This window comes from Acartia tonsa, chromosome 6, assembly GCF_053477335.1.
Source record: "Acartia tonsa isolate MP-2025a chromosome 6, ASM5347733v1, whole genome shotgun sequence".
NCBI lineage: Eukaryota > Metazoa > Arthropoda > Copepoda > Calanoida > Acartiidae > Acartia > Acartia tonsa.
Genome location: NC_137265.1, coordinates 41,412,231 through 41,428,519, shown reverse-complemented (window position 1 = coordinate 41,428,519; position 16,289 = coordinate 41,412,231). Strand labels below are relative to the sequence as shown.

General features: G+C 33.8%; 1 protein-coding gene across 1 annotated transcript in view; it reads left to right on the top strand.

Moving 5' to 3' along the window:
* Nucleotides 1-1,931: 1,931 nt before the first annotated feature.
* The window catches only part of LOC145323110 (uncharacterized), a 62,294-nt gene continuing 47,936 nt past the window's right edge, over nucleotides 1,932-16,289 (top strand). Inside the window, exon 1 of the mRNA XM_080165496.1 lies at nucleotides 1,932-2,195. Within this exon, the coding sequence (XP_080021622.1) occupies nucleotides 2,042-2,195 (154 nt within the window). The 5' untranslated portion in view covers nucleotides 1,932-2,041. The remainder of the gene's footprint in view (nucleotides 2,196-16,289) is intronic.

Sequence of the window (16,289 nt, the reverse complement as noted above, 5' to 3'; positions counted from 1 at the left end):
TTCATCTGTCCCTCTTTGTATCTATCTATCCTTGTCTATCTTTCTTTCTTTTTATCTCTATCCTATTTTTCCGTCTCTCTCTCTTTCATATGAAATCTACTCTATAATGCCTTAAGATATTTTTCTTGAATATTTTATAAATTGATCTGCTCTAAATCTTGAATTTATCATTTATTTGCTGAAATGCTATAATTTTTATAAACATCTTTTTTTGTGGTTTGCAAAAAACTCACATACATTTGCACATATATATTTTATAGAGTTACAGGGGTGGCAATAAAAAGATCCGGTAATTTTTTTTGCAAAGTTGTTAATTAACAAACAAATTAACTAGGTCATAGAGTAGATGTTCAATTGTCATAAAAAATAAGAAGAAAAAGAAAGAAAAAAATGCATATCTCGAAACATAATATACAACGAAAAAGAAAAATGTCCTTTTTTGGCATGACTCTCCGACCAACGGTCAAAGTAAGTTATTTAGATGATGGTCATTGTTAACTTTTTTGATATTTTTTTAAATTTGAGATTAAATTTTTGTCAATATGTTAGAGAAAGATTTCAGTATATACTGCAATGATTCTTCATGCAATAAAATGAAAAATAATAAAACCTAAGCTGTACTATAATTATTGAAAAAGAAATATTTGATAATTTCTTGCTTGTCCTAAGTTGTGCTAATTTTTCACACCCTGTATAAGTGTGTATCTTTTTGTGTTCCCAGAGGTTCCCAGTATTAATCTATAACACCATATTTTCTTCCTTAAATGTCCTCCTAAGAAAATGTAATTCAACAGATGACGAAAAAGTCTGTAGAAACCACTTTTTGAGTGCTTTAGGGGAAAGGAGTTGCTTAAATCTCAACTTAAGAGGTTTGGGGTAAGGGGGGGGGGGAATTCCCAATTCCCCAAACACCACCCCCACCCCTTCCCATAAATGATCCACCTATCATATGTCCATATAGGGAAAATTAATTCCCCCCTTCTTTAAGTATTACGTAGAATTTCCCCACTTAATTTTCGCTCTCTTCTTCCCCGGTTATCCCCCCCCCCCCCCCGGTCTCTGATATCAATGGCTATCTCCCATTTTCAAACCTCAATCCATAGAAAAATAAAAATAATAGAACATTTCCAATTCCCCCGAATACATTGATGAAACATTTGGATATAAAATAAACTTCTCCCTCCAATGATACAGAAAATTTTATATTAAATTCAGGGGAATTATAATTTGATTACAAAGCTTCCCTAAAAAGTACATTTATGTAACTAATTAAAGATATCTTGAAGTAGAGCTAAACTTACAATTGGCGATTTTTTTTATTTAAAAAAACTTTTGGTAGATTTTCTATCTTATTTTTTTCTATGGGTCACTTCCTTACAATTTATGGGGGAGGGGAAATTTGTGAAAAGGAAGGAATTTGCGTAGATAAGGGGGTTAAGATGTTCCTTGCCCCTCTTCCCTACCCTTGCCTTCCCTAATGCTGCAGTGAACATTGTTGCCAGAAGAACTTTACACCAAAGAAAAAATATATAATACTAAATTTTTATGAAAATAGCCATTAAAAATTGAAACTTTTTGCAAAAATTCATTTCTACGGCATGTGTGATAATTTTAGAAAAGAAATGAAGATAAAAAGTGGTTATTTAGGCGGTAAAATGGCAGATTTATGATGCTCGATAATAAAGTAAATTTATGGCGACACTGTACGCTAATAATATGAAAATCTCCCAGTATTTCGAGAGCCAGAAGCGGACAAAGGCCACGAAATTTTTGCGGAAGAATGTAAAATTTTTCCAATAAATAAAGTTAATAAAAATTACCATACACAGTGAAATATACAAAAATGAAATGAAAAAGTGAGAAAAAAATCAAAAATAATTTTTGAAATTTCTAAGAAATAATAATATTTACAAATAATTTGTATTATAACTTCAGTTATAGAGTAGCTCCGCTACTAAAAATTGTTAAATTTAAAAAATATGTGATTAGAAATAAAAAAATATACATATAGAATTAGAAATTCTAAGAAAATTGTGAAAAAATGGAGTTTCGAAGCCCATTTGGGCTCGGTCTACCGCCGCAACCGCCGTTAGTGGGTGCGCCTGGAATACCGCCTTTACCGCCCGGAATCGGCGGCTCAATACAACCGCCTTTGGCTGGTAGTGTGCCTAAATCAATCCACCATTCTGCATTAGGTAGAGATTTATGAAAACCATCAAAATGTTAGGACTTATGTCCTTGTATAAAAGTAGCACTATGTTTGTCTGTCTGTAGCGAACAATCTTTCTATACACCGAAGCCATACACTGAAGGTTCAGGGCAGGTTTCAAACTATTTTGGAGGAGGGTAATTCTACATTAAGAGACATTAAGTGGAATCTTTCATACATATCGTTAATTTTAGGGTAAAAAACTTTCCCAAGGGATGATTGTTTTTATCGTGGGGGGATGAAACTAACAAACCAAAAAAATGAGTAAAACCTCTAAGCGAGTCAGCATAATAACGAATATTCCCTGAAAATTTTAATCTAAAGGGGTCAGTCATTTAAGAGATCTTAGTAGACAAATAAACACAACTTTTTCAATTTTATGTTGAATGTTACAATTCTTACATTGCATTGGAAAGCATTCCGGACGGAAGGACTTCTGGATGGACATACATACTAGTTATAGTTATAGAGTGTCTTCGCTACAAAAAAAAGAGAGAGAGTAACGATAGAGAGAGAGGGAGAGAGAGGGCGGACAAAAAAAGAACAAGAAAACTTTTTCAGAGAAAAAAAGAGAGGGTTAGAAAGAGAGAGAGAGTCCGAGAGAAAAATGATAAAAAGCATAAAGATAAAAGGAGATAAAGTCAGGGAGGGAGAGAACAATGGTAATTAAATAAATTTACACACCGGTGTCCTGGATAGGAAACAGGTTTTTTTTGAGTTACGTATGACAAGACCTATATTTCTATGACCAGGCATGTATGACAGTTCAGCACAAAACTTTCATTAAATCACAGCTGATCATTTTTGTGGATTTTTTTGAAAATTACTTTTTTACCCAAATTTTCATAGTTTTTCCCTCAAAAAATCACTATATTCTCACATTTTTAGCTTAGTTATTCTAAATTCATGAAAAAAAGTATAATAGATGACAGCTATAACAAGATCAATAACCTCAATTGACTATTCTAAGATTTGAAGGTAAAACATAGATCCTGGATGTGATAAAAGGTTCCTCTGAGGTTCCACCAAAGAAGTTTAAACAAATCAGAATCAGCAATGATTTTGTACAATGTTTTCATTGCAGTATTGACAAGTAAATCACTTCTAGATACCAAGCATGTGGAGGATTGGTAAATTTATTTCATTACTTAAACCAGGGAAACCTGACAATCAGGGTTCCAGCTACTGCCCTGTCTTACTTCTTTATCCTGCCTGCATGATTCGTCCCAACCTGAATGATGCTGTTAAACTTGCAGACCAATATTATGGCTTTCACACAGGCAGGTTCACTACAACTGCCTTACAGAGTAATAATACCTTAACCCATTAGTGACGAACCGGCTTTTAATGCCCAGTTCCAGAAAATGCCAAAAAAAAACGGTTCTCAGTTTTAGGATTGCATCATTCTCAGTATGAATCCCCCCTCTACTACCCTGGTTTTCATTTCCCCCTGGAGCAGGCAGTTTTGCTTACTTCCGTTTGCCGGTATAGCTCAACAAAATTTTAAAACCAAGAAAAACAAGGTGATTTTAAAATACCCCTCCTAACTTTTTTGTTTATGAAGTAAAGTTAGTGATTTTTTGTGAAATTTAAAGTTTATTGGCAACTACATTCATTTGTGAATTCGTTTTATTCAAATTATTATTTTTTTATCGTTTTTTTACGTTCTATATAGCTCCGGCTCGACGCGAGTAAAGATACCTGCTAGTTTTATTGCCCTGCTTGGCGCGAGTAAAGATACCCGTCCACATACAATATCAAAGTTTTAAAACTTCTAGGAAATGGGCTTTTTTAACTGAAAAGGGTGGCAACTATAGCAAAAACACTAAATGTAATATAAATCGTTTTGTAATTTACTTGTAGCTCTATCAATTACAAGAGGTTATGTAGTTTTCAATTACGGATTGTATCGTAGTATTAGCTACTCTACAACTCACTTTGGACATTTTTAATTTTTTGGGCCAAATAACCAGGTATTTAGGACAAAACCGGGCTTGAATGCTGGGGGAAAGCACCAAAAAACGCCAAAAGCGGTTATATATGCCGAACGGTTTCTTTACTCACGCCAAACCGGGTTTTATTGCAACTTTCCTGTGCACGCCACTAGAGCAAAACAAAAAATTGGAATTCCGTTTTTACCATAACAAAGCCTCCCTGAAATTTTCAGCTTGATCGGTCCATAAAAGTGGTGCTCGGCACTAAAAGGTTAATCAACAACAGCCTAAACAATAAGAAACCAGTTTTCAGAACAGTGCCAGTTCCATTTATCTTTCAAAGGCTTTTGACACTGTAAACAATGAAGTTCTGCTGCATAATATTATACACTAAACTTGAATGAGTACTTGAAACGTTTTCATGTGTATTCCTTAGAGGTAGACAACAATTTGTTGTTATCAGAGGATCTAAACAGGCTGTCCTACAAGGAGGGGTCCTATACCCTGTACTCTTCAATCTGTAAATTTCATCAATGCCAACACTTCACTCTAATTACATCTTGTTCCCTGTGCTGATAACTCCAACAGCATAGGTCCCCTTATTGATCCTTATGTCAAGGACATAAAAGCTTACTTAGCAGTTCTTGATGATTGGTTAAAAAGCCAGAACTTATTTATTTCTCCAGCCATATCATTTACAATAGTCTTTACCACCTTTTAGAATGAAGCAGGCACTGTCATCATTGTAAAGGTCAATGTTGAAACAGTACCATAAGGCACACATCCTAAGTTCTTATGTTATGTGACAATCTTTTCTATATCGACCATCTTGTTAAGGAGCCTAGAAACAAACTAAACTCTAAAAACAAAATGCTTGAAGCTCTTTCCAACAGAGGAAAAGAAAAGTAATTTGCCAGTCCCTGATAATCTACTGCAGTCCCATATTTTGTAATGCCAGCTGGGACAGCCTCCTGTTTGCTGGAAAAGCTGCTCTGAGAACAGCTATCTACTGTCACATCATGACCATCATTGAAAAACTACATGCAAAAACCAAGATTATGCCAGTAATATACCATTAACAGATGCTTAGCAAGCACGTTTATCCTGTCAACAATAACACAAAATCACCTATACATGACAAATCTGGTCCCACCACCCTCTAAACACTTTAAGGCAGAGAAAAAAAACAGAAATTCCCAACTAGATCTGTCTACAGACCTACAGATCCAGACTCAAGGAGACACAGAATCTGTCAGAAATACCAACAGAAACCAAAATGACAATAAAGTTCTAAACATACCAGCCCCAGCCATCAGAAACATGAAAACTCATTACCCAGAACAGCTAAAACACCCCTTGCCCAACACTTCCAGGTTACAATGTTACCTGAATACCTTAAAGGCCAGAGTAAACAAGAATCAGGTGCAGTTTGTTTCTGACACTGGCAAGAATTTCACACAACCACCATCATTTCAACTGCAACCACAACCCATCAGCACCTAGAGACCTTCAAAAGTAGCCACTGAAACTGACTGTTTCCATTCATGATGAGCAGCAATAAACAATAACAGAGGAACTATTTAGACATCAAGTCCATACCTTAAAGGCCAGAGTAAACAAGAATCAGGTGCAGTTTGTGTCTGACACTGGCAAGAATTTCACACAACCACCATAATTTCAACTGCAATTACAACCCATCAGCACCTAGAGACCTTCGAAAGTAGCCACTGAAACTGACTGTTTCCAATCATGATGAGCAGCAACAAACAATAAAAGAGGAACTATTTAGACATCAAGTCAGCAAGGAATCAATATTGAGCAAGATAACTTGTCAATATTACAAGGAAAACTTTATACAGAATCATTGCTGATTCTGAAGCATGTTAGTTTAAACTTCATTGGTGGAACCTCAGAGGGACATCTTATTACAGCCAGGAACTATGCTATAACAATTCATGAGGCATGCATGAGGGACATGAAAAGTAAGTATTTTTTGTGTTGACTACCAAAACAAACTTAAGTTTTGTTTAACTCTTTAGACATTAATTCAAATAACTCTTACCCAACTTCTAGACTACAAATCTTAGATTAGTCAATTGATTCTGAAAGATCTTGTTATTGATGATAACAAAATCTTTGGTTCAGCTGTCATCTTTTATACTTTTCTTTAAATAAATTTAGATTAACTAAGCTGTAAATATGAGAACATTGTGTTTTTTTTGGAAAAACTATGAAAATTTGGGTAAAAATTTAATTTTCAAAAAAATCTACATAAATGATCAGCTGTGATTTAATGAAAGTTATGTGCTGAACTGTCATACACGCCCGGTCATAGAAATATAGGTCTTGTCATACGTAACTCAAAAAAAACCTGTTTCTTATCCAGGACACCGGTGTACATCCTTTTCTGTCCCAAATATTTTCCTGCAGAATTTCACTAATAAATGTATAAAAGTAGATGTATAACTCAGACAACTGTCTACCTGGTCCAAGTGGTGGTGACCTTTTTCGTCTCCTATGAATTTGCTTTCTGCTCTTTTGAAGCGAATTGGCTGTGTTAATGTTTCCTACACTATTGGCTGATTTTTAAAGGCCCGATTGAAAGTCGGCACTCGGTCCTTACCCCGTGGGTGGAGTTACATAGCCCATGCCATCTCGTCTCTATTCTTTTACTTTAATATTTTACACATAAGTTTTGAGGAGATAAAATTTATGATTAATTGTCCTATCCCTCTATTCTATATAAGAATAGATAGATATAAAAATGATAAAGAATCTTAATAAAAAGCATAGCTAATCTAAGTCTGTTACCATCATAACTGTAGGGATAAGTAAATGAAATATAAAAAGGACAAGGACGATTTCGTCTTATAGTAGAAAAATTGTTGGAAAGAGAGAGAGAAAGAGAGTTGAGAGGGGGGAAAGAGAAAGTGAGAGAAAGAAAGAAAGATAGACAAAGAGAGAGTAATAAAATAAGAAAATGAGAGAGAGAGAGAGAAAGAGAAGGATAGATAGTTGGGGGAAAAGAGAGAGAGAGAGATCGATAGAAAGATAGTTAGAGAGAAAGACAGAGTGAGAGAGAGATCATATAGGTATACAGTATAGACGTGCTAGAATACTTTTTATATTGCTGTTTATTTATCCTCTTATCTCTGATTCTCTATCTCACATAATATCTATTTATCTATATTATATACATATCTGTGTATATTAATATATATATCATTCTTCTGATTTTAGTAGCAAAGCTACTATTTAATTCACTTTGTCTGATTGTCAGTCATACATTAAAGAAAGATAATTGAGTCTTTATATTGAACTCAATTAGTTCTACTTTTAAAGAAAGCTTTATATAAGTACATGGATTGTTTCATGCTATGTATAATTGAAAAAAGTCTTTAGTTGGGTTTGATGATATTTTGTTCTTTTTTGAAGTCCTAGGGGCGAAACCGCTACTGTTTTAAAATGTGGTGTAAATTGGGTTTTTAACATCCCAAAAAGTTCTAAATACGCCTTTGCATTTATAACGATCATTTGGGTAAATTTCTTTTACTTTAAAAAGGGCAACCCCCCCCCCCCCCCCTATCCAAAAAAACAACATTGCAATCTAGTAGAAATTATATTTTTTACTTTTAATGAAGGGAGGGAGATGACATTGGACCCTAGATTATACTGGTACCCAAATTCTAAAAGTTCACTAATTTTTTGCTTTAACTTTGGGTACTTTTATAAAATCTTCACTGCTGGTACAAATAAGCAAATGTCTAAAATTTTCCACTGATCTACTAATTTCAATAAAGCTTAACCATAGGGGTAATTTTGTTTATCATTAGCTTGTCCCTCAAAAACACGGAAAGCTGGTCTCTATAAGAGTACCAAATAAAGTCGCACAGAAATTGTCGATCATTTTGGTGCAGTTTTCAATTAGGCCTCCAAAACTTTTTTCACCCCTTCGGCAATCCTTATCTCCCCCCCTTATCTATTTTGTCTCCTCTCTCTTTTCTCCCCCTTTTGGATACTGCAAATCCCCCCCCCCTTTCCCCCAGATCGTCTCTGCCCCCTGATAGCTTCTCTAAAAAGTTTGTAGATTTTTAAATGCAAAGATTTTCTAAAAGCAATATCTTCCCCCATCCATAGAAATATTAAAATTTATTACATTCTATCTAAGGATTTGCATATCTACTTTTATATGGCTTTGTTTATACTCACAGTTCAGTAATTTTATAATTGGGTATTAATGCTACTTTATCAGGTGTGTGATTAAAGAAAACCTTTGGGGGAATGTCTTTACCAATTAAAAGGCATAAAATATATATATTATATGGTTGTGAAATCCAAAAGTTAGTTATATATGAAAGAATATTTTGCCCTCCTAATAGATGTATAATCCTAGATATGCTGTCAGACACAATAATTCGTCCAAATTAAAAAGAAATTACTAGCAGACGAACATTATGTTATAGTTGACTTATTTAAGTGGATGAAATTTAGAAAGCAACTGTTCTTTTTGTACCAAAATGTGTATACGTTCTAACCAATAACATGGCCGGATTTTTCCTGCATTGCGTTCTTATTGGTCCAAGTTACTAAGAAGGGATCTAGATCTACTATATTTATTGCCCTCCTATTGTCTTTTATGTTGCTTTTAACCCAGGGATCTAAACGGATAAGACGATGTCCGATAAATTGATGTACATCCCCAATGATGACACTAAAAACATTACCCCTTCTATGGTTTGAATTAGTGGTTGAAACGTTTAAAGTAAACACTCAACTTAATAAACCAATCAATTAAAATTGAGTAAAAGTTCCCAACGTTGTTAAGCAAACAAATAAGAAAACGTTATATTAAACTATGGGGACTAGTGTAGTCCCTTCTCTCTCTGCATTAAACCACTGAATTTTACCCTCCTTGTTCCTATGCATTTATGTGCACATTATCTGTGTGTCTTTGTGTGTATAACACACTTTTGTGTGTCTGTGTGTGTAAGTCTGTGTGCAAAAAAAACAGATCGAAATAAAGATATTTGAAAAGATACTTAAAATTATACTTGAAAAAAGTATTGCCTCCATCTCTAGCCTTTAGGGTTTTTTACTATGGGGCAATGGACAATACATCCCTTAGAAATTATCAATTTAAGCTTTCCTACATAGGAGAATTAAATTGTTTCAGCAATTGGCGAGTTTCTTTAACAAAAAAATACAGACAAGCATACCTTTTTTATTGGGACATTTTCCTATTTTTTATGCGTGATAAAATTATGCAAAAGCACACACATAAAATGTATGCACCAGGGAGTAAGGGATTGGTATAAAATGTATGCATGTCAAAGAATTGAAAATACGCAAAATGAAGATTAATGATCTTTGTTTAATTGTCTTATAGCGGTATGGCTTTGAAAACCTTAATATGCACTGAATTAGATCCGGTTTTAGCCATACTGAAAAATCATGTATCGTATTGTATTATAGATAATTTTACGCGAATAATAAAATGAAAAAATATAAGATTAACTCCTGATTTGTTGGCCCCGATTCCATATTGTTGGGTATAAGTTATCATTGGAGGAAGAGGCTAATGGGGTTCCAGGACAAACGCAGGAGTCCCAAACGTCGGAGTGGACAAACGCAGGAGTGTTAAAATATTGATTTAATTAAGTATTTCTATACAGTTTAGGTTAAGTTAAGATATGAATGTACAAATAAGCCCCGCGCAGGGGTTAGGCATTTAAAAAACCTATACGATGGTCCAAAATAGGTTAGGTTAGGTTTAGTTTTCACTCCTGCGTTTGTCCACTCCGACGTTTGGGACTCCTGCGTTTGTCATAGGACCGATAATGGTTATTAAATCAATATACAAATGATAATTAAATGAATAATGCAGCCCTTTCAACTTATTTTCATTTTAATACTTATTTATATCCAAACCCATTGTCTTATCCCTGTATTTCTTAAAGATGTCAGAATGTGTACTTAATCAGGGATAAAGGATTCAATTAATGACAAAATAAAAATAAAAAATTTCAAACAGAAAAACTATAATGCCCACTTATTACTCTGATTTTCTGATGAAACATTTTTTTGAAAAATCAAGTATTTGAAAAAATATTTACGTTTCCCTGTAACACTGTAGAAAAATGCATATTCAATCTGGTCAACAATTTGGCTTTTTTTTGTAGCAAAACTGCTACATAATCATACTTTATTCGCCTTTTAGTAATTATAAAAGTAATAAAATGTCTGCAGGTCTGTCTATGCCGAAGAATGTTGCTAAGCACCGAACCGATATGGTTCTCATTTACAATACAGCTTCTCATATGTCCTGGAAACGTTTATGACAGGAGTAATCGCATCTAGAAAAAAAAAACATCCCCCCCCCCAAAAGAAAAAAAAATTATTTTCTTTTTCTTTCTATAACTACAATTAAAAATGGGTATTGGTCGTCAACCCTCCCCCCACTTCAAGTACCCCTTCTATGGGGCGTAACCGCTGGTTTGTATATAAAGGAACTATCTTTTTGATACATTTTTTCTGTCTTTCTACATACACATACATACACACTCGCATACACAAAAATTCGCACACACTAAAATGTGTAAAATTCTCAGCTTTTAAAGTTTGCATGTATTTTGGCAAGTTTTTTGCTATAGTAAATCAAAGGAAAATTATTGTTAAATATTTTTATAAAAAAAAAACACTTCTTTACCCCCTAAATTAACAGGCTGTTAATATCAGGTTGGGGGTAAGATAAATTTATCGTACATTGTCCTATCCTTAACGCCCTGATTTTTGCAAAGTCGGATTGGGTTCACAATTGAACATTATTTTACTTGAGAATTTTTGCATGCAACGCTTCTCTATAATTGTTGTGTTCCCTGTGATGATAAACAAAATTACCCTACTGTAGATTAAAATTATTGGGTGGAAAGTTTTTAAGCCCAGGAATTAGAGAAGAGTTTATAAAACTTTGGGTACAAGTGTAACTTACAGTCCAACAATCCCTTCCTCCCTGATATCAATAAACAAAAACAAGAACACATTAATAGTGTCTGACTGATTATGACGTAACAAAAAAAATTAGCCAATGAGAGGCCACTATAAATTTTACCATTGGTCAATAACGGCCTCTCATTGGCTAATTTTTTTTGTTACGTCATAATCAGTCAGACACTATTACTGTGTTCCAAAAACATGTATTCTATTTTTTATATTAAAAAGTTCTGAAATGCCCTAAATTTTCTTGTCTCAAATTGGCTTCGCATTTATGGATGCATTCATCCTTTTTTTTAACAAATTAAGTAAATCTTAGAATAAAGACATAAATTAAATGGTCACCTGTAGTTTAAACATCTTCAGAAAAGATTGATATTTTGAAGAATTATTTTAAATCAATGAATCAACGAAAGAGAAACGTGAAAAAATAATTTTGGTAAACGTTTGAACACACAACTTAATCAACCAACCAATCAAAACTAATTTGGGGACTAGTGTATTAAACAGCCCAATGTTCACGCCATCCCGGACATTTAAAGTCTTTATCTGACTTTATTTTCCAACATATATATCTCTTCCTGAGCTCAAATTTGCCAATTTTAAGTTAAGAGCACCGGCTATTCTAATAGGGGTGTGCAGTGATATTTGTCAGGGGGTAGCGAAGCTCATTTTTTGAGGATGTTTTGTTGTATGCACTAGCTTTATAAGAAAAACAAGGATGACAACATCCATAGAAGCGAAGCTTTTAAACAAATCAGAGGTTAAACAAACGAACATTAACAGAACATTAACATTAGAGATGCTATGCTTATAACGTTATACCTTAATGGTCTTAGATATCATTGTCAAAATAAGAACAGACGGACCTATCATATTATAGAAAAGCTTCGCTTTTATTTTTTATTTGTAATTTTATTTTGTGTGTGTGGGTAGTGGGGGGGGGGGGTAATGTTATGCCCATTTTTCCCTTTCATTACTTTGCACGCGCCTGTGTTTCAAGCTTTAATTTGTTCATCTTTAACCTATGCAGCAATTCATTTTAAAATTTGCTCATTTGTTAAGCAACATTAACAATGTTGACAAAATTCAATGAAACGAAGCAAAAACAATTTATTTTAATATATATTTTAAAATTTTCCTTAAAGTACATGTAGCAGTTTTAGAGGTTTCAAACTGCAACTATTGCTGCTATATCAATAAAGGGATAAGACAATGGGGGTATAGTCCCTTTCGTGGCAACGCTCCTTAATTCTTCGGTTTTTTTTCACAGTAGCTTTTCTCCTATTTCTAGCCCCTGCGGGAGCTCTAACCCTGCGGGATCAATTGCCTAACCCTATGGCGCAATCACCTAACCCAATATAACCTAACCTAAAATAATCTATCCAAAGCCATTTTAAAAATACGATGAATCGCCCCTTAAGGGGAGTTGCCACGAAAGGGACTATTCCCGACAATGGAATATAAATTGATGTAAATTACCATACATGATAATAAAACATATATGCCCTCCATCAACAGACGACAGTTGGTATGTTTTCTTCCATTTATGACAAAACCTTCGATAATTTTGAATATACTTATTCTTGCTCTGAACCAAACTAAAAGTTTCTGATTTTGACGTCTGGTTAAATTGTTGGGAAAAAGACATGTATAAAAATATTTAAAAAAAACATTTTTCCAACATTTCTGCCAGTCAAAATTTGTTTTCTTTTAAATATTATTGTTTTGGTTAACGAGATCTTAAAGGACAAATAGTACTTTACCTCAATGATTTTTCTCGTATTCATTCGAATCCGGTGGATAGGAACCAGTTCTCATCCATACGAAAAAACTATGTCTTGCATCGTATTATATCCAGCTTTCTACGAATATAAAAATGTACAATCATAAGATTAAAACCAGTTTTTTAGCCGGTGCCTTCGGCACCTCGGGGCTGAAAAAATTAGTTTTAATCTTATAATTGTACATTCTATATCCGCGGATAATACGATGCGAGAAATAACTATTATCTGTAGGACATGTTGTAGAGGCATAATCATTTTTTTATTTGCGAAATATTCTTCACTCTAGAAAATTTGTTTTGCAGAACACTTTTGAAAGTTGAAAATTAAAATAATCGAATGGGAATGGGGGAATGCCAGGGACGGAGGGGGCATTTGAGTTATACTGGACCTCAAAATTGTATTAAATACTTAAGGCACTTTTACTAAATCTTGATAGATAAGTAAAAACTAGCAAAGTACGAAGTTTTAGATTGATGATTTTAATGTACAAATGGGATAATTTTCTTAATCATCATTGGAGATGTACATTAATTTATCATCCATTCCGTAAGATCCGAACGAGAACGAGAAAATTGATAATTTGGGTGTGCGTTCACATCCGCATATTCCCTGCTTCATAATTGCGAAATATTAGGAAATATATTGGAAAGGGTGGAAACTTAGGGAGGAAAAGTAAAGTGTCTAAACGTTTCAACCACTAATTATAATCTAGAGAAGGAATGTTTTTTTGAATGTGTTAATGTAAAACTTGCACGGAGATGGAGGGACATTAATTTGATAATTTGATGGAAATTAGAGACAGTTATTCTGTGAAACAAATAAAGCATCATTACTTTAAGATATGGATGGGATGGACATTAAACTACTGTCAAATATTACTGGTACCCAAAGTACACGTGTATTAAATAAGTTTTGATAAGATGTTTCAAACTAGCAATGTATGTATACTGTACCGCCCATTGTCTTATCCCTTAGGATCCCTGATATAAGCTTGCAAATGTAATATAAAAGTATGTAGAAGACATTCTGTCGACACTTATCATTTTATTTTCATATCAATTTTATGCTTAAAGTTTAGCTATGGTGTTTTAAATTATTTTTTAGAAAAATTCTCTACCACTCTGATATATAGAGATGGAAAAATATTGCTCCAAGGGTTTTAGATCAATAGAAATGAAAGAGAGGGAGAGTGAGAGAGAGGGGGAGAGAGAGAGAGAGAGAGAGAGAGAGAGAGAGAGAGAGAGAGAGAGAGAGAGAGAGAGAGAGAGAGAGAGAGAGAAAGAAAAAAAAAGATATAAACATTGTAGTATAAAAAACGGGAGCTACTTTTAAAGCAATTTAATCGTAAGACTTTCAGATTAACTGAGGTTTAAATTTATGGGGTTTTGGACAGGGATATAGCAATTGGTTCAAGTTCTAATCATTTGAGTCGAATATTTTTCTGCCATTTTATGATATTCAGTCAATATCATAAAATCTTGATTCGTTGATATATAGCATTGTCCAAAATTTTGCACTAATAATTTTGTTAAACTTCATTGGGGATGTACATCAATTTATCGTCTATTGTCTTAACCCTTAAGATTGCTAGGTTTAAAAGCAGGGATCTCAGGGGATAAGACAATGGCCTATAAATTGATGTCCATGATATACAAAATTACCCCTTCCGTAGATTAAAATTATTGGTTTAAATGGTAGGTATATGAAGAATTTGGGTCTTATTTACGCATTCCTTATATCGCTGGACAGTATATAAATCTAATAAATTTTGTAGGGTGTCAGCAAATTATTTAATTTTATACACATTCTTTAACAAAATAACTTTATTGTGTCCTAAACGGGGAGGGGGTGCAATCACTTCCGCAGTTTCCGCAAAATATTATAGAAAACTAAATATTTGAAGGAAAGGGGAAGGCCAAATAAATAGCCAAAAACCATTCCAAGACTTATATCTAAAAATGGAATAGCCTATAACCAACCCGAGACATATGTGCAACTTCTCTATAATGTAAAACCAAATTGGTTCATTAGTTATCGAAAGTTCAAGCTACGGACAAAAAACCTTACAAATTTATATAATAGGATTAAGGTATACATTATGTCCTATCCATTTTTCGCTTTAAAAAAATACGTGGTCTGCATAAGTTCTAGAATCTTAATGGATAATGCAATGAACACAATAAATTGATTTAAAAGTTTAATCATGACAGAGAAAATAATGCCTTCTTTGTGGATCAAAATTATTGGTTGAAAAGTTTGGACACAAATACTTTGTACCAACCTATGGAGATTTAATAAAAGTACCCAAAGTTTTAAACCAACGAACAAGAAAATATGTGTTTTTAGAACTTTTTATATCATCATGAGTAAAAATTGAGAGTTTCCTTTGAATGGGTGTTAATTTAATAATTGTTTGTGCCATTAGACCACACACACACACACACACACACACACACACACACACATATATACACACAAACACACATACCCCTAAACACACACTCACACACAAACCACACACTTGCATAAAGACTATAATTTAAGGAATGGTTTAATTGTAGCCTGGTCACACCATAATAATACCCTTTTAAACCAGGGATATAAAGGGATAAGACAATGGCTGATAAATTGATGTACATCCCCAATGAGGATGCACAAAATTACCCCTTCTGTATATTATAAATAGTGGTTGAAATGTTTGGACACTCAACTTAATTAACCAACAAATCAAAATTCAATAAAAATCCCCCAATGTTGTTTTGCCAAAGAATAAGAAAACTCTATTATAAAACTTTGGGGACTTTGGGGACTAGTGTAATAAACAGCCCATTATCCCCTCCCTCCCTGCTTTTGTCCACACACCTCCCCCCCCCCCTCCTCTAATTTTCAAAAATAAAGGCATAGAAAACCAAGTTTAAAATTTAACCTATTAATCTAAAGTATCTGGATGTAAGTTTTTCTGTATGTAAGTCAAGTAAGATCTTGGAAACCACTGAATTGATCACTCCAAGAAATCTTAGAAGGAACTCTTAGTAATAACAAAGGGCTGGTTTTAGGCCATTAAATGGGGAATTGCAGGGAGGTCACACATTCTAAGGGATATAAAGATGACAACCTTTTGTTTCTGAAATTAAAAAGTACCTTTTCCTCATCCCTAATTACATTTTACACGTTTTAAAATTGTTGGTTCTAAAAGAAGAAAGGCTAAAAAATAGGTAATTGACCAATTAGTTAAAATTCGCTCCCCTCCCCACCCCACCCCCTTTATTCGAAAAACCTATTTTAAAAAAATCTTCAAATATAGCAGGAATACAGGGATTGGACAATGATTAATAACCTTCTTAATGATTTATGTTTGTCAGGGGCTGC